Below are 25452 nucleotides of genomic sequence, written 5' to 3' on the forward strand. Positions count from 1 at the left end.
AAATCTGCTTTCAGGGAATCTACATGTAGGAGCACAAAAGGACTCAACACTGCATCTCTACATCCTGCACTCAGGTGGGGCATGGATTCAGTCCCACTCAACCCTCGCTGAGTTCCTTCCTCCAAAACCTTTTTTTTTCCTGACTTTGTGTTTGGAGGAGCAAACTGCATCTCTATGGAAGCAATGGAGAGCATATTGATTAGAAAGTTTCTACAACACATCACCAAATCTCTTTGGGTTCAGTGAGGGTTGTTCGTTGCCCTCCTGGAAAATTCTTCACCACCTCGTCTGCTAAATTCTTGAAACGCTCCAACGCATAAATAGATTTAAGTTCCATTAGGGCAAATATCCATTTTTACAAAATATTTATGTATTAACATAATTATGGTCTTTCAGTTGGTATTTTAAATTAGTATTTGTGTTTAAAATATATGTTTACAAATACAGTAGTCGGTAATGTTAAAAAATATGTAGAATAAAATGCTTCACTCCAATATAGAGGACAAGTCCAAGTTCACCTGCACCACTCCAAACTAACCATTGGCTTGTGTATGGGGATAGGTGGTGGTGCCAGCACTGGAAGTGGCGTTCAGTCACCATGAAATAGTTGTGCCCATAAGGGAAGCTATAGGGTTTGGATCCAATAGCCCAAAAGTAATGTTTTAAACTACAATTACAAACCTTAAGTCATCCTTAACACTCTTGTTGCCACCTTTCCTTTTCTTATTAGTATGAGTTAAGGGCATATAATTAATCATTTTTACCTTAAAATGTCTTAGCTTTTGGCTAGTTCTGTCACAAATTTAATGTTTAAATATACAATTATTTTGTATTTCATATGTAATTCAGCTTCACAAGATTCTCAAAAATATATTTATATTTACAGAAACATGCTCCAATACCTGTTTGCAAAAGAGTGTGACATTTTACCAGCTTAAATTTAGATTTTTTTTTCATGAATTTTATTCATCTTATTTAAAATTTATAATACAGCAGTATTCAGAGGTCCCCCTCAGGACTGGGGACCCATTGTGTGGAGTGCTGTATAAATACACATGAAGACACAATCCCTTTCCTGAAGAATTTATTATCTATGACTTGTTGCAGTTTTATCTTTGCCACAGATCTCCAGTTACAAATGACCCTTGTAGAATACACTGCTGGTTGGGTTTCCAAATCCCTTCTTTGGGAACATTTAAACAGTTGAGTTCTAGCTCTAAACTGTCAATAGGTGGCAGTGTTTAAAAAAGCATTAGTGTTACCTTTAGTTGGGGCATGAGGTTGCTAAACTGGTAACTGTTAAAGGTCAGTATTGCTACTATGTTATGAAGCGGAGACGTTCCAGAGGTTTGGGCTATAAAAAGAATTGGCCGCATATTGCAGTGTGCAAGATCAGTTGTTCATGTAAACATTTGTAAAATGTACCAGTTGCTTCATGTTTGTCATTTGGATTGCCCACCCGTCACAACTTTTGACCCTTCATTAAACCAAAGGAGCAGCTGTTTCTGCCAAGATATTTCTAATGATAATCAAGACCACCATAAAATCAAAAAGACTTCTGATGTGATGTGGAATCAAATAGAAGCTTCCCTAAAACTGGAAGGAATACATCCAAGTAATGAAATACAATAGACAATCTATAAAAGTTTTTCTATCCTTCCTAGTTCAAAATGGTGCCTTTTTAGGGGACATATGAAAATCTGTAGGATGTTTGATTAACTACTATAATAAATGCAATCTTTTCAGCATACCAACTGTGCACATTTTCATGATTATTAAAACCCTCTCTTCTGCTACAGAGTGGACTTTGGGGTGAGCCTGAAAAACTAGATATTGCAAGAGGATGTTAGGAGGCCAGAAGGTACTAGAGAGGATATATTTGTAAAACAGAATTCTTGGCTTCTAAGAATGATCTTCATAATTAAAACCAAATGTATGGTAAAACTTGTTTCTTGCGCTTGTGATAGTTATATCTCGGTGCAATCTTAGATACATTTCACTGCCCATAAGAGTAAGGGAAATTGTTCTGTGACCGTTTACAGATAGAACTGCAAAGACAGATAACAATGAATTATGTTCTGTTAAAAGTTGAATTAAAGTACATAACTGTTGTCTATCAAGGTAATTTTAGCTACATTCAATTATATAATGCAGCATTGTCAGGTTAAAAATAGTACTTTTTTAAAAGACTTATCTTTTAAATATTTTATAGATGCAGAATGAAATTGAGTTAACTTATTCTTTCACTAGAGTTGGGTCCAAGAACCCTCTCAAACTAAATCAAGTTCAAAATCTTGGTCTGGATCTTATGTAGGCCTGTCTCTCCCGCTTTCCCTTTTTGCTGATGCTCGCTTTCCTATTTCACTCAGTTTGGACAATGAAAATAAGTTAGGTCATGAGAACCAAAAATGGAAACTTTTACAATGCTGCAATGTTTGTGTTGCCAAGACTGCATCAGAGTCCTTAAATCCAAACAAAGAAAAACAGCTCTTTTTATTAAAACATGAGTTTCTAAAAATGTTTGAGAAGATCTTTCTATTGGTTTGTTTTAAAAAGTTTTTCTAAAATGTACATTTGGGGCTAGAACTACCTGACGTTGTTCTGAGACTTCTTCAGCTTTGACTTACATAAAATAAAAATCACAAAAGTTGCATGATCTATAATAAAGAGGGTACATAAGAAACCCAATTCCTCCTTTGCAGATTTGAATATATCTATTATTAAACCAGTGACAATCCATCAAAATAGCAATAAGCCATTTTGGGGGGGAAAATTAAGGAAACTTGGACATTGTTTATATTCAGTAAATGTTTACCTAGATCATTGACAAATTCTGTATGTGAAATATTGAATCATAGTACTTCTGTTGTAGGGATCTCAATGCATTTACAGGGATGGGTAAGTAGTAGTATCCCCATTTACAGATGAGAAACCCCCCCAGGCATTGGGAGGCTAAATAGATTGCCCAAGGTCATGCAGAAAATCCACCACAACCAGAGTAGATCCCGGCTCTTGTGAATCAGGCCCCTATTCAGGAAGGTACTTAATCATGTGTAATTTTAAGCATGTGAATAATCCTATTGAAACAAATGGGATTACTCACATGCTTGAAGTTATTCCCATGCTTAAGTATCTTCCTTGCGCAGAGCCTGTCTGCTCTTCCATGCTGCCTTAAAATGGTAATGTACCATACATGTGCTTATTGTAATAAAATATTTCTTCAATCATATTGGATTTATTTTTATTCTGTAAAATATAATACCTAGGACTTAACATAGTGTTAGTAAAATGATCTTCTTTAATATTTATTGGGTTTTAATGATAGAAACCATCTATAAATAGTGAGATTTTGATTCCATTCTGTACAAAATCAAGTAGTTAGGTTATCTAAATGCCCGCTGGAAATGGTGCAAGAGAATCCTGCATGAAAACAAATGGCACTGCTGACACATCACTTCTTTGCTTAACCTGTCAACAGTTTTATAAAGCAGAGGGAGTAGACTGCAGCACTCCTAAAAATGGTGCTGGAAACTAGTATCGGAAGACTTACCATTTGATTAATGGACATTTTGTAACAATTCATGCCACAGTGTTAATGTCAGATTCTTTTGAATGCTTTTGTTTGCTTAGCAGAGCAAACTTGGGAGTTTAGCTGTTCAGTATTTGTGCCTGAGCAGATTTCTCTTCACACCGCCATAGTGTGTCCACTTCTTTTCCCAAGCTATCCCAAACTCATCTCCATGCTTTATTCTGCGATTAAAATAATAATCTTGTGTTGACATCAGTGTTGTTGTATAGAAATGAATGATAGAAATCTAATATCAGGATTTCACTGCACAATTACCTATAGTAGGGAAGAAAAGACGGGCTTAGTAAGAGAAAAATGTTTAAAAATTATGTAACAGTCACAAAAAAGAGAAATTGGCACTCAATAAAAATGTACTAAAAACTGTTATACTGTGAACTTGAAAGTGGGGATGAGGGCAGCAAGAACAACAGCAGAAAACAGTACAATAGAATAGTAGCAGTGTTTGTATGCATTATTGCGAATTACAGTTCTAAATAAAGTTTGTAATTTAGAAATAAATTAATCTGTTTACCTTTTCAGATGCTTTTAAGCTTTTAGAGAGATGCATTTGAAAATGTGCATTCAAAACAACACTGTGGTATAGAAAGCTATTACATAGCAACAATCTCACCTTAGCATCTAAGCACTGACATTAATCAAACATGCAGCTTAGAGTGCAGTCGCCATATGCAAATTATCTTCAAATTATTGTTTGTTTTTTTTCTTGTAGTATCCACTGTGTGCCAGGTGCTTTCCAAAAATAAAAGAAGGCAGGGTCCCTGCCGAAAAGAGAATTTTTATTTTTATTTTTTTTAAGAGAAAATTGAAAGTGATGGGAAACAACAAACTAGTGAGGTAGCCATGTGGTGACTGGCCACTTCCTGTTAACATACAGTTTTAACAACCCAATTTGTTTTGTGTTTAATAGGTCATCCTTGAATTACAATGGCATGGTGAAAGGGTCATTGTGATAGAGGGAGGTGTTCAGTAGCAACAAAGAAGGCATAGAGATGTTTGTTGGAGTGGTCAGATGATCTGTTGTGGCTTGAATCTTGGAACTTCCCCTTCCCCTCCTCTGATATTATCCACGCTGACCCATTTCTCACCACAAGAACTACATTTTTCCGCTCGTCTTTTCACTGCACGAATACCTGTTTTACTTCAGTATGCTTATGCATTTCAGCTTTCCTTCCTCTTACTCTTCTTCATCTCTGCAGTAATTTTGCCTATATGACTGTCTGTTCTAATCTCCTAAGTGTTTTATATAAGAACATAAGAATGGCCATGCTGGGTCAGATCAATCGTACATCTAGCCCAGTATCCTGTCTTCTGACAGTGACCAATACCAGGTGTTTCAGAGGGAATGAACAGAACAGGGCAATTATCAAGTGATCCATTCCCTGTCATCCACTCCAGCTTCTGGCAGTTGCAGGTTTAGGATATCCAGAGCATGGACCTGCATCCCTGATCATCTTGGCTAATACCGTTTGTTGGAGCTATCCTCCATGAACTTACCTAATTCTTTTTGAACCCAGTTATACTTTTGGCTTCCACAGCATCCTCGAGTTCCACAGGTTGACTGTGTATTGTGTGAAGTACTTCCCTTTGTTTGTTTTAAACCTGTTGCCTATTAATTTCATTGGGTGACCCGGGTTCTTATGTTATGTGAAGGAGTAAATAACACTTTCTCCACACTATTCATGATATTGTAGACCTCTTATCATATTCCCCCCTTAGTAGTTACTTTTCCAAGCTGACCAGTCCCAGTTTATATACCCCTAATCATTTTTGTTGCCCTTCTCTGTACAGTACCTTTTCCAATTCTAGTCTGTATTTTTTTAGATGGATTCCCCAAAACTGCACGCAATACTCAAGGTGTGGGCGCATCACCAATTTATATAATGGCATTATGATTAGGGCTGTCGATTAATTGCAGTTAACTCATGCGATTAACTCAAAAGAATTAATTGCAATTAATCGCAGTTTTAATTGCATTGTTAAGCAATAGAATACCAATTGAAATTTATTAAACATTTTGGATGTTTTTCTACATTTTCAAATATATTGATTTCAATTACAACACAATACAAAATGTACAGTACTCACTTTATATTATTTTTATTAGAAATATATGCAGGAGTTTGCATGGCACTGTTGTAGCCGGCGTCACAAGATACTTACGTGTCAAATGTGCTAACGAGTCATATGTCCCTTCATGCTTCGACCACCATTCCAGAGGACATGTGTTCATGCTGATTACAGGTTTTGCTTGATAAGGATCCAAAGCAGAGCAGACCGATGTGTGGTCATTTTCATCATCTGAGTCAGATGCCACCAGCAGGTTGATTTTCTTTTTTGGTGTTCAGGTTCTGTAGTTTCCGCATCGGAGTGTTACTCTTTTAAGACTTCTGAAAGCATGCTCCACATCCCGTCCCAATCAGATTTTGGAAGGTACTTCAGATTCTTAAACCTTGGGTCGAGTGCTGTAGCTATTTTAAGAAATCTCACATTGGTACCTTCTTTGTGTTTTGTCAAATCTACTGTGAAAGTGTTCTTAAAATAAACATGTGCTGGGTCATCATCCGAGACTGCTGTAACATGAAATATATGGCAGAATGTGGGTAAAACAGAACAGGAGACATGTAATTCTTCCCCAAGGAGTTCAGTCACAAATTTAATTAATGCACTTTTTTTTTAACGAGCATCATCAGCATGGAAGCATGTCCTCTGGAATGGTGGCCGAAGCATGAAGTGGTATGCGAATGTTTAGCATATCTGGCACATAAATAGCTTGTAACGCCAGCTACAAAAGTGCCATGTGAACGCCTGTTCTCACTTTCAGGTGACATTGTAAATAAGAAGCAGGCAGCAGTATCTCCCGTTAATGTAAACAAACTTGTTTGTCTTAGAGATTGGCTGAACAAGAAGTAGGACTGATTGGACTTGTAGGCTCTAAAGTTTTACATTGTTTTGTTTTTGAGTGCAGTTATGTAACACAAAAAACTACATTTGTAAGTTACTTTTTCACAATAAAGAGATTGCACTACTCTACTTGTATGAGGTGAATTGAAAAATACTATTTCTTTTGTTATTTTTACAGTGCAAATATTTGTAATCAAAAATAATATAAAGTTAGCACTGTACACTTTGTATTCTACGTTGTAATAGAAATCAACATATTTGAAAATGTAGAAGAACGTCCAAAAATATGTAATACATTTCAATTGGTATTCTATTAACAGTGCGATTAATCGCAGTTAATTTTTTTGAGTTAATAATCAAAATAGATAATATTTTCAAATCAGAAAGTTATGGTTATCTACAGAACCTTAGCAATGTGCTAGAAAAAACAAGAAAACATTGTTTCATGAAATATGTCATGGATTTTGCCTTCACAGAAGACTATTTTTGTATTTTACCTTAGTCTTCCTCTTAAGAACCCATTCAATAAGAGTTGTCACCATTGGTATAAGCTTTCTTACAGCACTGCAATTTTATTCTTTGTCACATGAAAGGATGACCACAACTTCCATGTAATAGTCTGGGCATATGTAGTCTACTGTGCATGGTCACCTCCCCTCTTTTAATTTGAAATGTTCGTGTCATTTATGGCTAGCTTGCTGAGCATATTGTACAAGCCAGTATGTTAGCTGTTTTTCAGTTCAGTGGGAGTTGTGCTGCTAAGTCCCCATGTGCTGCTCTGAAAATGTGGCCTAGCAATAGCTGCACCTGCAATGGATTGTTGCTATTGCTGAGGTAAAGTGACAGGCACTGGATCCACCACAGAGTGTCTCCCTCAAAAGACTAAGAATTTCACACCCTCAATTAAAGGGGCAGATATCCTCCTCATATCCACTAAAGTCAGTTCAATGTTATCTGGCTTGAACCACAACTAGCTAGTCTTTGTCTGTGCCTCAATTTCAGCCAGACACTGAGTAAGTCATTCAGGCTAGGTCTACACTACAGCGGGGGTCCGACCTAAGATACGCAACTTCAGCTACGTGAATACCGTAGCTGAAGTTGCGTATTTTAGGTCGGCTTACCTGGCGGTGAGGACGCGGGAAAGTCGACCGCTGCCGCCGACTCCGCTGCCGCCTCTTGCCGAGGTGGATTTCCGGAGTCGACGGCAGAGCGATCAGGGATCGATTTTACCGCGTCTTCACTAGACGCGGTAAGTCGATCCCCGATAGACCGATTGCTACCCGCCGGATCGGCGGGTAGTGAAGACATAGCCTCAGTCTAGCCTCTAAAGTAAATTTACTTAAGTTACTGTTCTTGTTTTCAGGGTAGGTTGTCCTGCTAGTTATAATGAAGACAGATAATTTGATTGTTCTTTACTGTAAAGTAACAATGGTTCAAATACTTAACACAAAAATACTGTTCTCCAGGTCCAATTTTTATTAATGCTCTCATTACTTAAAAAAAAAAAAATGTAAACTGTCATACAGTGTCTGGTCTGTTTTAAAGTGGAGTCTCAAAGGCGAAGAAAATTATTCCATCAGCTCAGTTAGTCTAAGTGGAAAAGAACTATAGGAGATGGATCAAATGTGCAGCACTATATTAAGCTATTCTGTTGGTAAGCCTCAGGCATTAGTTTGCCTCTATTTACCTTTATAAAACCAGATTTAGGCATACATTTTCTGCAAAATATTTGTGGAATTATGTTAGTCTGTATTGACTATATATTGGCTAAACCAGATGATATACTTTTGAACAAATGATAACCTCCCTCTAATATTTCATAGATCTTTCCAATTCCACAAACGATTTGGTAAAGAGATGATGCTTGGACATGTAATTTATTCATCTTGTTGATGTACAAGAGATTTGGTGGTGGCAGAACAGACCTGCTGTAACATGAGAGAAATCACATCACCTGACTGTTGGAGAGAGATTTAGTTCTCAGTTAATTTTTTTCTCTTGGTTAGGAAATCAAAGACTTACTGAATTCTGTACCTTTGCTTAATTAGATTTTGTTATGCTCTGGAACAAAGCTAATTATAAGGCATAAATCATCATTATGGTTAATCAGTAAGATGTGGATGTTAATCTCAAAACACTTTCAAAAGAAATCCAAAAGTTTCAGTAATAGTGGTTAATTTGGGGTACTGAAAAATTTCAGAGAGGGGTTTGTGCTGCATCGAGGAAGTGAAGGTGCCTAATGGTAATGAACAGTTTGATTCAGAAATTTGTTCTACTAGTGTCCTAAAAGGAAAACAGGTTTCAGAGTGGTAGCCGTGTTAGTCTGTATCAGCAAAAACAACGAGGAGTACTTGTGGCACCTTAGAGACTAAAATTTATTTGGGCATAAGCTTTCGTGGGCTACAACCCACTTCATCAGATGAATGGAGTGGAAAATACAGGAGGAAGATTATATATATTCACATACATACACAGAGTACATGAAAAGATGGGGGTTGCATTACCAATTCTAACGAGACTGTTCGATTAAAGTGGGCTATTGGTAGATGTGCAGGTGAACGAGCCCCTGATGGTGTGGCTGATGTGATTAGGTCCTATGATGATGTCCCTTGAATAGATATGTGGACAGAGTTGGCAATGGGGTTTGTTGCAAGGATAGGTTCCTGGGTTAGTGTTTTTGTTGTGTGGTGTGTAGTTGCTGGTGAGTATTGGCTTCAGGTTGGGGGGCTGTCTGTAAGCGAGGACTGGCCTGTCTCCCAAAGTCTGAGAGTGAGGGATCGTCCTTCAGGATAAGTTGTAGATCCTTGATGATGCGCTGGAGAGGTTTTAGTTGGGGGCTGAAGGTGATGGCTAGTGGCGTTCTCTTATTTTCTTTGTTGGGCCTGTCCTGTAGTAGGTGACTTCTGGGTACTCTTCTGGCTCTGTCAATCTCTTTGTTTCTTCACTTCAGCAGGTGGGTATTGTACTTTTAAGAACTCTTGATAGAGATCCTGTAGGTGTTTGTCTCTGTCTGAGGGATTGGAGCAAATGCAGTTGTATCTTAGAGCTTGACTGTAGACAATGGATTGTGTGATGTGGTCTGGATGAAAGCTGCAGGCATATAGGTAAGTATAGCGGTCAGGGGCTCATCCACTGCACTGCTACCAATGTGATATATGCCATCATGTGCCGGCAATGCCCCTCTGCCATGTACATTGGCCAAACCGGACAGTCTCTATGCAAAAGAATAAATGGACACAAATCAGACGTCAAGAATTATAACCTTCAAAAACCAGTGGGAGAACACTTCAACCTCCCTGGACACTCAATTACAGACCTAAAAGTGGCAATTCTTCAACAAAAAAACTTCAAAAATAGATTCCAACAAGAAACTGCAGAACTGGAATTAGTTTGCAAACTAGACACCATCAAATTAGACCTGAATAAAGACTGGGAGTGGATGGGTCATTAAAAAAAACTAAAAACTTATTTTCCCCCCTACTGTTACTCACACCTTCTTGTCAACTGTTTGAAGTGGGCCACCCTGATTACCACTACAAAAGTGTTTTTTCCCCTCCTGCTGATAATCCACTTTAATTGAATTGTCTCGTTAGAATTTGTATGGTAACCCCCAACTTTTCGTGTGTGTGTGTGTACATGTATATAATCTTCCTACTGTGTATTTTCCCCTCCATGCATCTGATGAAGTGAGTTTTAGCCCACGAAAGCTTATGCCCAAATAAATTTTAGTCTCTAAGGTGCCACAAGTACTCCTCGTTGTTCTTACATTTCAGTGTATAGTGTATATATAGAGCAGGATAAACAAGTCATTGTCTGTATGAAATTTTAGTTTGCGCTGACTTTGCTAGGCTTTTTATGTAGCCTGTTGTAAAACGAGGCAAATATCTAGATAAGCTGATGTGTATCCCATTTACCCACCCAACTTGGGCTGCATAGCATGGGAAGAAAAAAGCAAGGACAGAGTGAGATTTATAGTTTGCCACTCTTTCAAGATGGGCTGTTGCGAGCCAGTTTACAGAATAGCTTTGGAGGTGATCTCTGAGGCTAGTTGGTTGGCCAAAGGATGAGTTCAGCAATTTTGGATCTGTAGTAAAAAGAAAAAATATAAGGGAGCAGATCCTCAGCTGAGGATCTGCCCCAGAGTGTGTGTATAGAGAGTCTGATGTAAATCTGTTGTAGTTAACTTTGTGTTGTGGAAGGGATTAAACTCATATTTTGAGAGGGAGCCTACTGTGTGGTTTTTTTAATCCTCTATTTATCTAGCACGAATATAATACATAAGGATTTTTAGAAATATTAGTTTCTTTTCCTGAACAAGAGGACAGGGAAGCTGAAATGGGATGAATACCTAGTTCATTGTAAGCCAGTTTGTGCCCTTACACTTGTCACAAGTCCTAACATCCCTCTATTTCAGTAATCTCAATCATGAAATCTGGAGTTATTTCTTCAGAAATAACACAAAACTGAAAAAACATCACTGAGTCCTCTCCAGCTTGAAGAATAAGATTCCTGAGTTTGTGTCTGAATCTGGATCTCCATGAGCAGTGATTCAGATTTCTGCTTAAAACCAGTTCTACAACATTTTCACAGATACTCTTTGAGGCTTTTAAAATCATATTTTAAAATCAAGCTTACATGAGGTTTTTTCCCAATACAATTTATCTAATTTCAGCTTGGGCAAGAAAGTATCTTTTATAAAAACACACACAAGCAGAAGAAAATTAGCACTGTGTATTTATTTTTAGTGAATATTAAAGCTGCAGTCCTGGGGAATTGATCACATGATCTTCCCCCCCAGTTTCTTAACAGTTTTTGATTATAGTCTTCTCAGGGTTGAGGCACCATCTGGAGGGCTGTAGAGATCTGCTGGGAATCTTTAATGCGACCAGAGCTTAAAGTTACAGGATGGCTTGGAAATGTTGTAATTGAGAAATGCCCTTACTTCCTTAGTTAAAGTTAAGGCAGTGAGCTATGAGCGTGTAGTTATGTTGCATACAAAGGGTCCGATATTGTAATAAGATTTAGCAGAAGTTCAGTGTGTCAGAAAGTGGAATTACACAGGCAGGTGGGCTGGGGGCCAGAGATTGAATGAATTTTTATAAAATGTTGAGTGGGAGATCTGTCATAAAGTGCATTATGTACATTCCCAACATTAACACTTGTTTTGTTGAAATGACTGATGCTTTTTAAAAATTTGAATCAGAATGATTGATTATAAAATCATAACTGACGACTTTAAAGGGCTTTTAAATAAATAAATACATAACACAACCATTTATTTAACTTCTGTTTTGTGTTAATTTTTTTGGTACACAGCTCTTCCCACCCCTGGCTCCCCAATTGCTGATTTTGAAGTTGCTGCATTTTAAGCAATTGTCATTTGTCTTCCTGCTGGGGAGGAGAGAGGATTATATTTGTCCAGTTTTGTAAGGACTATTTGATGTCTTGTTTTTAAATGGCATTAATTCTCTCCTGCCCTCTTTTTGTTCCAGGTGACGAGCATAATCTGCAGTATTGAAGCATGAGTGCTGATGCCAGTCAGGGGGTGATCACCACCCCTCCCCCTCCCAGCATGCCTCACAAAGAGAGGTATTTTGACCGCATCAATGAAAATGACCCAGAGTACATCCGTGAGAGAAACATGTCTCCTGATCTGAGACAAGACTTCAACATGATGGAGCAAAGGAAGAGGGTCACTCAGATACTGCAGAGCCCCGTGAGTAGGATTAAGGAAACAAGATTTCCTCCCCCCCTTCCAGAGATTAACTCAAAAACAAACAAAAAACAAAACTTCTAGCTGTGATGCAGTCTGAGGCAATATCTCAGGCCATGAAATTTTTCTTAAGAACAATCAATAAACACTTTTGTTTGCATAGTTTTAGTGTATGAACAAACTGCCCATTATTGGTTTTCAAATGATGTTTTCATGGTGTAATGCTTCATTAAAGAAGTACAAAAGTAGCTAGCCGACGACAAGACACTTGATTAAAACTTAGAAGCAGGGAAGAGAGTGACAGAGTCACTAGCCAAATGTGAACAAACTAAGACATTTACACGCACATCTGCATTACATTTTATTTTGAATATTTGACTTACCAGTTGCATCAGCAACACTCTTTCCTTAAATAAATAAATAACATTTTTTTTAATTGTGCTTTTGAGGTGTGTTTAAATGCTAAATTGTTCTTTGGGTACTTGGAAGGAGTAATGTGCATACTTTACAACACCCGCATTCATGTGCACCTCATGTAAATTCAGTACTTGTACAACTGGGCATATAGGTCTGTTAATTCCATCAGAAGTCCTGGTGAAAACAAATGTCTCCATAACCTCTTGATGGAGTTAGTCTTAATTTACATGCTATTTGGCATTAACCTGTTGAGTACTCTTGAAAATCCATGGCATGTCTGAAAATAGCAGAGGTGCCAAAAATATTCTGAAGCAATTTTTCTCTTTTGAATCCGTTTTTTCAAATTGTTTTCTTTTCTCATCTGTTTTTCTATAATTTGGGGGAGGGGGGAGGATTTAATTTCTTGACATTTTTCCATGCATAATGAGATTGCAAACAGCTGTTAGTAATCACCATATTATAGACACTCATGAATAATAGGATTGTTCACTAAAATGTTACCTTGGAGTGCCTTTCAGATTCTGCATATAGATTTGAATCTATGTGTGCAAACCCCATGACTCAGGAATTTATTATGTTCAAGTAAACTTTGTGCAACTTGAGTTTTGCAACCAAACTATTCACTATTCACTATTACTAAGGGAGTAATGCATAATCATACTAAGTTGTTAGAAAAATAATTCAGTTCTCGAAGATAATGATTGGACTCTGACCTATACTACTAAACTATTCACAAACAAGGGGAAGTATATATCCCAAATTCTTAAACAATCAGAACAAACTCACCAAATTTTCAGCTGGTTGAGAGGGATAAAATGAGATACAATAAATTACACTGGGACAATATGGTTTCTTACACCGAGTTCTTCTATTAATTTAAATGCAGAAAAAGTGCTGAATCTCATAGGCACTAACCTTAGCCTTATTGGATGAAAGATTGTTTGCCCAATTTGCCAAAAGTAATCAACTCCTGTTTGTTGTGATCACGCTACTTTTGATATGCAAGGTCAGCCTGAGGATTTAGGGAGGGTTCGGGAGATAGTACTCCCAAGTTTAGCTGACTTGTTTAATAGAAAATTGGAAGACACAAGAACCTAGAGCTTACTATCTGCCTCCTGCTGTGGGAGAAGCTGAGCCCATAGCTGGAGCCAGGAACCATTTATAGATGCCAGTATTTTAAAAGTTGGCCAAATAAGCTAGGTACTGGGGGCTGCTAGGCCTTGAGATGCTGAAGAAGAAAACTATAGCTGTGTGTGATCAGTGTCTGACAATCTAGTCAAAAATGAGAAGCTATGCTTGACCTACAGATAATCTGTCAGACCTGAATCCCCTTTCCCTGTTTCATTGCTGAAATGGGGAATATTTAGATATCTCTGCTACAGTTCCTTCTCTGATGGAATAAACAGTTTTTAATATAGCGTCAAGATGAGAGAATGTCCTTAAAGCAAATCTCTTCACAGATTTAGGGACAGTGACGGAATTAAGTTTCTCCATGGCTATATCAAGTGGATTACTTGAGATTTAGCTTCAGTTTCTTTTGGGTCAGAAATGAAAACGACTTGGCCCCTTCTGAATGCATTGTCACAAAAATACCAGAAAGCTTCGGTCCTATTGCCAGTCTGCTCAGTATAGGTCCAAGGTTGGAATGACCTGGGTATTGCAGGTGATGTTTTTGAGATAAGGAAGTTACCTTATGCAAGAAGCTTGCAAGAGCATGCCTGTATTTTGTCTGTCTGGTGTCTCTGGTTATTCCTTTTTGTGAGTACTAAATTCTTTTTAGGAATTTAGAAAAATGAGAAAAATATTTTTTTTTAAAAATGCTTCTTTGCTGGTAACATTTTACGCCAATTCTAGCATGTCAAGCAATTAAAATATATTCAGGTTAGAGAAATATAGTCTTTAACTATGAAATGCATATGCATCCGAAGAAGTGGGTTGTAGCCCACGAAAGCTTATGCTCTAATAAATTTGTTAGTCTCTAAGGTGCCACAAGTACTCCTGTTATTTTTGCGGATACAGACTAACACGGCTGCTACTCTGAAACCTTTAACGATGAAGTGCATGTAATGAGAAATTGTCTTTCTTTTCTTTAAAATATAAAGATTACGTGCGCAGGATTAGGTTGTCCCGATATCCCCGCTCTTTGTGAGGGAGGAATTTTGGATTGAAACACTAACTAAAGGTGACAAGATGATAATCTAGGTCGTGCTGGTAGAATCTCCTATGCAAAACACTACAAAGTACTAGGGAGCTCAGTTATTCAGATTTTATCTTCAGAACCAAGAAATCTCTTATTGCTTCTAATTGGAGAATCCAATTAATTTAGTAAGAAAACAAATTTAGAAAATGTTTCAGAATCTGCCAAGGATGTAAGTTTTTTGGGAATGATGTAGTCACCGCCACAATGTTTTGTACAATACCTGATACATAGGGACTCAAATTTTAATAGGAGTCTTTGGATGCCATTGCAGTGGAAGTATTAATAAAAGGGGCCTATCCAGTTGTCATCTTTTCTGAGGCTTTCTTCTTGCATACCATTAATTCTCAGACAAAGATAATCATTTAAAACTACAGGTTTATGCCAGTGTTTGACAGAGGCTAGAAACCTGTAGAAAAGAGTCACTCATGACCTTCATTGGCGTAGGTGCAATGTGCCCAACCATTTAATGGTGTCATCATCAGCCAGGTGGAGAACCGGTAGCCCACCATTGAAAATAAGTCAGTGGGCACTCGACAATGATATGCAATGTAGTCTGAAGTTGACCACAGCTGCATCGTGGGTCATTAGAAAAACCCCATTTAAAGAGACTGGCCACACAGTTGCCCTGTCCTGTTCAAAACCCGTTCAGAGATGACTACAGGTGCCTTGGCCAGTCAAAACCTGGTGGACAGATGGTTGGGCCAGTGATGAGAGAGTGATTAATGACTGTCATTGACCATTCATTGCGCCAAGCAGATTCCAGCGTCATGTCCTGTTATGGTCATTTATGCCACCAAGGACTTCTAGTAGTCAGGCGGGCTGATGGGTGGTCGAAGAGGTCTGTTATGACATTACTTGACATGTTAACCTATGCCATTCCTGCCTGGTGAAAGACACACCAGATATTCAGTATTTCCTTTAAAGCACTGTGTCTGTGTTCTTGATGCATTATTGCCTGAGTGGTATTAACAACACTAACATTGGATGCAGCCAGCCTCACTAGCTGCAATCTGATATTCAATTTCCAGTTCCTAAGTAAAACAACCGAGAAGCTACTGAAAAGCCATCTTTATTACACCTGCCTTTTCTCAATGTCCTGCACCCATCCTAATCCAGTTTTAGATCAGGAGATAGCACAGAAACAGATTGATTATGCTTCTGAATGATCTCTACTTGGCCATAGACAATGAAGAAACATCCTTCCTTATTCTTCAGGATCTTCGCAGCAGGTGATGCTGTTTTATTTCTGAACTGGCAGGAGTGAACAGCAGTTTGCTGAGAGAGTTCTTCTGCACCTCAGCGTCTATAGCTCTCCTCCATTCTCTTCCCCCATTCTAGTCAACAGATATGTCAAACCTCTAACGGAGACTGGGACGCACCAATGGCTTAAATATGCAGTTGACACACAGCAAAGTGTCAGATGTCAACACCGTTCCCCACAGACTAAAGAAACTAAGTGGTGTAGAACATACTGACTCACAAGGGTGCTGTAAGTATATTGCTCCAACTACTGCCTTGGCTAGCCGTTACATATTGGATTGGGTGTAAAGTCTTGGTATTTGATTTTGAGAACTCTCAAATAGACTGGACCCAGGATATCTCAGAAACCACTTCTCCCTCCATGGTAGCTGCAATCCTGAGAAACAATAGAATTCTCAATGGCCAGGTTGATACTAGTGAGAGCTGAATTCAGAGTCTTCTAACACACAGCTGTGGAACTCCCTGCCACAAGAATTAGAAACGATCAGAAAAGTGGTCACCTTCAGAAAAAAATGCAAAACACAGTTCTTTGCCACAGCTTTTCCACTAATAAACAGTTTAAAATTTTCTTCCCATTCTTAAAGTAGGGGAGTTCAGAAAATTGTAGCTTTGTGGAGTTATGTAAAATTCTAAGATTATTTTGTGACAATCATGAAATAAACACATACGCAACTATGTAAGAAGGCTAGCATGCTGCAGTTGGCATTCTCAGATCAAAATTATTAATCCATATTTGCTAAAGATTGACACTTATTGATGCTACATGGAAGAATGTTTGGAAAGTTGGAAGGTTGAAATTGGAAGGAAGAACTTTAAATTAAGCTAGGTGGTCATCTAGAACCCCCAGAAAAAATGAAAGCTCCTCAACAAGCTTCCACTACTTTACATTGCTTTAAAATGGAGAACATCTGCAAAGTTGTAGACCAAGAAATAGGATCATAGTATCCTTAGGAGACATTTCAAACTACTTGGTAACTGTTTAATTATGGTCTACAACTCAGAGGTTTTGGGGTACAAGTGGTGACAGTATAAGCCATCTGCACTCCACAAGAATATTTAAGGCCTTGAATGTTATCCGCTGCTACCTATTTGAAAGGCATAAGAAAGTTACGATCAGCTAGGTCTCAGTACCCTACTAGCACCTCACTGTACTGCTGACAAACTCTTATTCTAAAACTGTTTGAACGTATTCCAACAGTACCGACAAATTTACCATTGGAAGGTTCAAATAATCTGTGTCATTAATTATAAAACTGCCAGGACACTGTGCTTGTTTGAAACTGCATCTTTATACCTAAACAGATTTTATTTCTTTGTGTTGTATGTGCAACCGGTCTCTTCTATATTACATTAAAAAAAGAAAAAAAGTTGGGGAAAAAAATCTTTTGAAGCTGAAGAGTCAAGTACTCATAAATTAGGGAAATCCAGAATCAAGGTTGCCTGTAGAAGATTAATTTGATCCCCTTGTGCACATGCATTATAATTACAGGATTGCGTACTGTTTTTCCCATAACACACCTGCTTCATTCAATTTTTTTTTTCATTCAGTCTGTTGCCTCAAGCCTTATTTAATGCACACCATCCAGCTTCTGCACTGAATACAAAATGTATTCATTTTCTTTTGAGTGTTTCTGTGGCTCTCATAATATTTTGAGTGCTTCACAAACAATAATGAATTCATCTTCACAACACACCTGTAAGAGTAGGCGGTATTAATGTCTGCATTTTACAATTGAGAAACTGAGGCACAGAGAGTAAGGCTAAAATTTTGGGACCCCAACTTGAAACACCTAGGGTTTTCAGCATATATAACATCTTTATTGTATAATGGAGTATACTGTGTATTTTACATCACTGTGTTTGAAGAAAAGCTGAAAATTTGAAGAAAGTACTGTCTACGGGAGCTAAGATAGGTGGAATGTATGTGTTTGTATTTGGAGAGATTTGGTCTTGTGTTGAGATGACATGAAGTATTTAGCAACAGAGGGTCCTGTGGCACCTTTAAGACTCTGTTAGTCTTAAAGGTGCCACAGGACCCTCTGTTGCTTTCTACAGATTCAGACTAACACGGCTACTCCTCTGATACATGAAGTATTTAAAATACTTAAGGCTTATTATAAAATGTTACCCCGATGATCTAGTTGAGATCATTGCAGAGACCAGAACTAGAGGATATTTTAAAATTAGTATTATACAAAGGTTGTGAGGAATAAATGAAATGAGTGGATTTCCAGGTGAGGTGATGAGTCTAGTAGTATTGTATGTAAGCATAACATTGTAAGACTGTATGCAATTTAATAAGTTAAGGGGTTTTGTGTTTAGGAGTAGCCAAAAACTATTCTTGTAGTCAGTGAAGATTTTGCTGATCTGTTTGCTTTTCTCTTAGATACGGGGGATTTTTTTGTTGTTGCTGTTTTAAACCAGCACAAGAAGTTTGTTTGTAGGATTTTGCTTTAATTTTATATTGGATACAAAGAGCAGTTATCAAAACATTCCAGATCTGAAGGGCTTGCAGCCTGATTCTGGTCCTATGCTACTGTTATATAACTAATCCAATTTTAGCCCATCTGTTCTGCAAGGGCCTTTCTTTCTCACATGTGTAAAAGTGAAAAACCTGTTTTTTCTCTCTGTTGTTGTGTGCTTGTATCCTTCTCCCCTCCTTGCCAGCATTGTGGCCAAGGAATGGAGGCAGAAATGTCAGCCCCAAAATGCAGGACAAGCGGTTTTATTTCATAAAGAACAATGTCTAGCTTTTTTAAGTAACTGATCAGGAAAGCCTTGGTAATCCTGTAGCAAGGATTACCCAGTCTGCCTTTGGGTCCTGCCGCTGCCTCAGTTTACTTTCTGTCTTGAATCAAACCACCACACCTGATGTTTTCACAATATTATCCACCTTACGGATTTGGTTTGTTATCATAAAATAGTAGTCAAAGCCTTCCAGCCCTCTTCCCTGGGCTCAGTTAGACCTCTCAGTTGATAATGGGCTTCAGCATCCAAACAGCCCTACTTCTAGGCTCAAAGGTCTTTCAAGTCCTTTATCAGGGCTTCCCTATGCTTACAGCCCTCCCATCAGGCTCACAGTCCTTCATAACTCTTCTAGCTGGGGCTTCTCGTCCAGGAGGCTCCTGCTTTCTGTAGGTCCCTCAGCTGAAGCTTATCCCTCAACAGGCTCCCATCCTTAGGTCTCTCTCCCAAACCTTTTGCCTGGGAGCTCTGAAGAATTGTCTGCTGAAAAGAAGACCGGGCAGATGACCTGGCTTCTAGTCACATGCTCCCATCACATAGCTCTTGGTGTCATTCCTTTCACCTGAGGAGGCAGACTAAATTTGGCACAGGTAATGTTGGGCTCCAGTCCCCTTGCAAGGGGTGACTTACTATGTGATAGTCCCCTGTTGAGGACTGCAGAGACACTCCTACGGATGCCTCAGAAGCTCAAAATTTAAATCTAAGGAAGTAGTCACCTGGACTGGTGCTGCATGAACCTAAGGGTAGTAATCCACAGACATGTATGTCTTGCAGAAACAAGAACTACAGGTACCCAACTATCTTTTCTAGCGGCATTTACACCAAGGTGGTATAGAGGGAAATGCTCATATTCCTGTCCTGCCACGTGATGCCTCTGCACATGCACATGCAACCCAAAATTGCACTGGCCTTTTTTTGCTGCCATGTCATGTTACAAACATATTGAATTTGTTGTCCACCATTAGCTCTTATGCCTCTTTCAATAGTGAATTGTAGTTTTACATTTATTTTTCACCAGCTATACTAGCTTGATGTTTTTTCTGTGCTGAGCCTACCCATATATCCCATCCACATTTCTGACGTCTCTACATACTTCTGTATTTCTCTGCCCTCACAGGTGTCTGCAACTCCTCCTCCAAATGTAGTATAATCTATCAATTTCATTAACAAATTCTCCTCTTATTGTATATTATATGGTCTTTTCCTTGTCCCATGTCTCAATTTTCTATAATTTTGTAGGTTTGTCTTCAATGCAAAGTAAACTGGAGTTATTACTTGAATGTTGCTCTTAGCTTGAGTCCCAGCCATATACTAAAACCCTTAATTTGAGTTTTGTGGTGCTTTTAATTCAAGTTGGCTGGCCTGTCAGGAGGTATAGGCTAAAGCTCAGGGTGGCAAAACTCTGACCACTGTACAGTGTGGATGCAGATTAGCTGCACTCAGTGCCACTAGTCCTCCAATTCCTTCCCATAATTCCACTATTGTGCCCTGAAAGTACAGACCAAGTTCTCTCATAATTCACTGGGAAAGAGTTAATAGAGCAGCTGAGCTTCCTGCAGCACAAAGAGCCATAGGATATGCCCCCGGAGGTCTTAGTGCCACACACAAGTGAGTGCAGCACCAGTGTGGAAGCGGCGGCTTGAGTGTTATTTCATAGCATGGCCGCTCTCACTCAAGCTAGGCTAACTTAACAGAAGTAACTTGAGTGTAGATAACTTGAATTAACTCTGCAGTGAAGACGTATAACCAGGAAATATTAGATTATCTATTTTTAAAGGTAGGAATTTTATATTTCTTTCAAAAAGAACTGTGATGAAGAAAAAGACATACAGGAACAGTCACTCTACAAAATGTGTTAACCCTTTGGTTCCAAGATTTTATGATATATATTACATTTTGCATTAGTGCTAAAGTTAAGGGCTCAAATTCTCATCTGGTGTAAATTAATGTAGCTCCATTTACTTCAGTGGAGTTATGCTGACATACTCCAGCTGATCTGACCCAATAGCTCCAAAGCATTTCATCCTGCGAGATTTCATTTTGCTCCCATGAAAATCAGATTCATTATTGTAACCAATGTACCAGCATATTTTCTTGTCTGGAGATTTCCAGGTACAAATCTGGTGAGCATTAATAGAAGTTGAGTTCAGAACTCATGTCATAACAGGTGGGTATTTTGTGGGTTTTTGAATAAAAGCTGCACAGTCGGTCTTCGCCTCTGCTGTAATGGGATGGTTTTCAGAGGATTGTTCATCCTGCTTTTGTGCAAGTCTCTTAAGCTTGTTTTACCTCCTCCTCCTCGAGTAGCTGTTATGGGCCACATTTTCTAATCATGGCTTCCATTTTATATGCAAATACTTGCCTGCACATTTTTAACACTATTCCATGTACAGTGATTTAATCTATAATTTGACTGCACTGGTGATCACACTTTTTTTTAAAAGAGGTGTACATACAAATAGACTAGTTAAAAGATCCTCTGAAACGTTAGTCCAATATATCTGTTTCAGCCTGAAATACTTTTATAAATTTTGAAGCCTGTAGGGCAGTGGGTCTCAAACTTTTTTACTGGCGACCCCTTTCAGATTGCAAGCTTCTGAGTGCGACCCCCTAATAAATTAAACACACTGTTTAATATATTTAACACCATTATAAATGCTGGAGGCAAGTGGGGTTTGGGGTGGAGGTTGACAGCTCGCGACCCCCCATATAATGACCCTGAGGGGTCCCGAACCCCAGTTTGAGAACCCCTGCTGTAGGGAATCCTAATAAAGAATTTTCATGTAGGCCAAAACAACTTTTAAATCCCACACTTAAAACATTTTCTTCATAGGACAGAGTGTTGGGTGCACACAACTTGAATAACATCATTTTTCATTCCTCTGACAATTGCTACTGTTTGTTTTCCTGATTAAGTGTTCTATTGTCAAGTACTAGATCTGAAATGACTCGTGCTCTTTCCACTTGAAAAATGTCTGCTTTGTGCTGTATGCGGAGTGTTTATATCTCTTTTAAAATGTAAACTTTGAACATGATATTTCAAAATAGATCAGGAATGGTCTATAATGTACTCACGAATTAAAACATTATAATAGGTAACTGAAACAGGCAAAAAAAAAAGCCACTTGGGCTCCAGTCCTGCATAGGCGAACATTTGCACCTGCAGGGATCCAATTGCAAGATGCCCCAGTCAATAATATTGGGCTAGGTCTTATGGGAATTTGTCCAATAAAAAGACAAAAATGTTATCAGGGTCTCATAAGAAGTATGCACTCGAAGAAGAAAAAACAGTTACCTACCTTTCGTAACTGTTGTTCTTTGAGATGTGTTGCTCACGTCCATTCCATCTCCTGCCCTTCTGTTGGAGTTGTTGGCAAGAAGGAACTGAGAGAGCGTAGGGCCGGCAGCACCTGATCTACCACGGCATGAGGGTGCCACAGCCAGCCCTACAGATACCGCTATGGCAAAAGTTTCCGACAACTGTGCATGTGTGCGCACACACCTAGAATGAAATGGACATGAGCAACACATCTCGAAGAACAACAGTTATGAAAGGTAGGTAACCGTTTTTGTGTGATTGTTTTTGAGTTCTCTGAGATAAAATTATGCCTCTCATTTTAGACAGTCAAGAATGATCAGAAATAGCACAAAAACAGTTTTTTGAATTTATAGAATCTTTATCTTAAAATATATGGCACACCACCACCAATTAAAAAATACTGTAAATTCACAACAGTGGTGGGATCACATGAGAATCATGTATGAGTCCCCACTTTTTGTAGGAGTCTGAAGGTAATGAAGATATCCATAAATATGTATGGAAAAACTTAGTTGAATGAATCATTACAAGCTTGAATGTGCATGACACACAGCAGCTTATAAAAATAATATAATATAATATAATGCGATATCCTATCTCCTAGAACTGGAAGGGACCTCGAAAGGTCATCGAGTCCAGCCCCCTTCCTTCGCTAGCAGGCCCAAGTACTGATTCTGCCCCCGATCCCTAAGTGGCCCCCTCAAGGATTGAACTCACAACCGTGGGTTTAGCAGGCCAATGCTCAAACCACTGAGCTATCCCTCCCCCCCGTTCTAGTTTACTAAAAAAGACATGCTTTGATATTGTGCATTATGTACTTGACTGTGAAAATCACATGCACACAATCACCTCTATTTCACAAGTTGTAATGAAGATGGTTTTTCTTCAGTTGCCCACTCTGGCTTTTACCTATTCTGAGATTTCTTGAAATTAACAGTGATACAGTTTTTCAAGGACACTTCCATTGAATAATAAAACAAGAAATGAATTCAAGGATTATCACTAAAATCAGTTGCCACAAGGATAAGCAGTAGTAAGTGTGAAATATACTATCTCCAGCACCAGACAGCAAATTTTAGACAGACAACACCAAAGTGAAAATAACCCCTCTGTACTTCAAAACAGAATGGAAACTTCATCAGTGAGATATAAAACAGACTTATGTCAGTATAACTGTGTTTCCCAGGAGCGTGGAAACTCCAAACTCCAGAGCAAAGCAGTTATACTGACCAAACTCCTGGTGTAGACGTAGCTGCCACCTCTCAGGGAGGTGGCGTATCTATGCTGACAGGAGAAGCTCTCCCATCCGCATAGGTAGCATCTTCCCTAAGTACTACAGCAGCTCAGCTGCATCACTGCAGCTGTGCCTTTGCAATGCTTTATGTGTAGACAAGCCCTTAATCTGACCACTCTCTATCTGCAGCAGTTTAATGAGGAACAAAATGAAGATACAGTTAATTTAAGCGTGGAAGAGGGGTTGTAACATCGCTGATGGTTTTTAAAATGAGTTTCAATATAAGTGCTATGGGTTTACCAGAATATTACATATTTTAAGATATCTACTGAATAGTCCCTACTGTACTGAAATTATTATGATTGCTCTAGTCAAGTTAGTATTGGTAGGTTTTGGTTGGTTTTCTTCCATTGTTTTTTAAGCTTCTTTCAAATAAATCAGTTATATAAAATTGCCTCCTGTCCCTAAAGTAACTATATTTTAATAGATTGCCATTCTTGAATTCATGAACTTCTGAATAGGCTCATAGTTCTGAACTTTTAAGCCGTCTCTCTGGTGAATAGCATGTTCCTGCACAGGTATGATCTTGTGGAGAAAGCAAAGAACTGGAAGATAGGAGATCTAGGTTGCTTTTTCAGCTGTGCCACAGACTTCCTCTGTGACTGTTAAAGTTTTTCAAAGTGATGAGCAACTAAAATAGGGTCTTATACTGGGAAGTGTTGGTTAACCTTCATAGGTAGTGATACCTATACCCTGCCTATAATAATGATCTCACTACTATCGAGGAAAGTTTATCAGAGTGATTCTCAAATGTTTCTGCAGGCCTTCCGAGAAGACCTGGAATGTCTTATTCAAGAACAGATGAAGAAGGGCCGTAACCCAACTGGACTGCTTGCATTGCAACAGATTGCCGATTACATCATGGCAAGCTCTTTTGCAGGTTTCTCTTCATCTCCACTGAGTAAGTGAACAATGTGTATAATTGCCAATATTTTTCTAAAATTCTCTCTGTTTTACCAGGTGCTGGGACCTCATCCTTTCAACAGAATTTTTGCCATGGTTTTTTTAATCTGTAAAGCAATACAGATTGTGGTCTTAAATAATTTTACTCTTAAACTTTCTCCCTCTAATATTTGGTATCAGAAAAATTATAATTTCTAGAAACTGCTAATAGTCAATAAGTTTGCAACTTACTGCAGCAAAACTAATATCCAACCTCATTATCATTTTACTATGATTTACATAAATAGTAACATGACAAGTAACCTAATAACTTGGCAGCAATTTACTGTAGTACACTTGCCTTTAAATTTTGATAGGAAGGAGGAACCTGTTCAAATGCATGATTAGATGTTACTTTCATGCTCCTGGCAGCTGTGTGTTTAGTAAATAGCAAAGTGTAGTTATATTAAAAAAAAATAATAATTTTTTTGACAGGATCATGCAGTCCAATTACAGCCTTCACAGAAAAAGTCCTATGGCTAATTTCCAAGGACTTTAATCATTGAAACCTTATTAAAAAGTCATATTAGTGTTAAACATTCATAAGAGTGTCTGAGTGTAATAGACAATTCTGTCTTTCTAGACTGTTCCCTGCATTGCCTGCAGACTTAAAGGTGTAAATGGGATAGCCACCTTCATGAAGTGATTTAAGATGTTTGGTCGAGAACATAAGAATGAGGATGCTTGTTAGACAGAAATTAAAAGGAGCTAAATGCCTGCAAGCAGCATGAGGACTATTTACAAAACACCTTAATAGAGGCTCAGACTAAATGTGTACCCCAAATCCGAAGAGACAATAAGACGGCCAAAAGAATGCCACCATGGCTAAACAGAATGGAGGCTGTTACAGGCAAAAAGGGATCCTTTAAAACTTGAAGTCAGATCCTAGTAAGTATAACAAGAAGGTCCACAAACTCTGGGATGTTAAGTGTAAAAGAATTTGAGAAGCAACTTGCTAAAGACACAATAACTATTAGTAAGAATATTTTAAGTACATTAGAAGCAGGAAGCCTGCCAAACAGGCAGTGGGACCACTAGACAACTAAAATGTTAAAGGTTCATTGAAGGAAGA

General features: G+C 38.4%; 1 protein-coding gene across 7 annotated transcripts in view; it reads left to right on the forward strand.

Moving 5' to 3' along the window:
- The window catches only part of ADD3 (adducin 3), a 173293-nt gene that overhangs the window by 108931 nt on the left and 38910 nt on the right, over window positions 1-25452 (forward strand). For all 7 annotated transcript variants that reach the window (XM_065408681.1, XM_065408680.1, XM_065408685.1 and 4 more), the window contains 2 exons: window positions 11983-12206; window positions 24201-24339. In XM_065408681.1, the coding sequence (XP_065264753.1) occupies window positions 12012-12206; window positions 24201-24339 (334 nt within the window). In that variant the 5' untranslated portion in view covers window positions 11983-12011. The remainder of the gene's footprint in view (window positions 1-11982; window positions 12207-24200; window positions 24340-25452) is intronic.

Source organism: Emys orbicularis, chromosome 7, assembly GCF_028017835.1.
Source record: "Emys orbicularis isolate rEmyOrb1 chromosome 7, rEmyOrb1.hap1, whole genome shotgun sequence".
Taxonomy (NCBI): Eukaryota; Metazoa; Chordata; order Testudines; family Emydidae; genus Emys; species Emys orbicularis.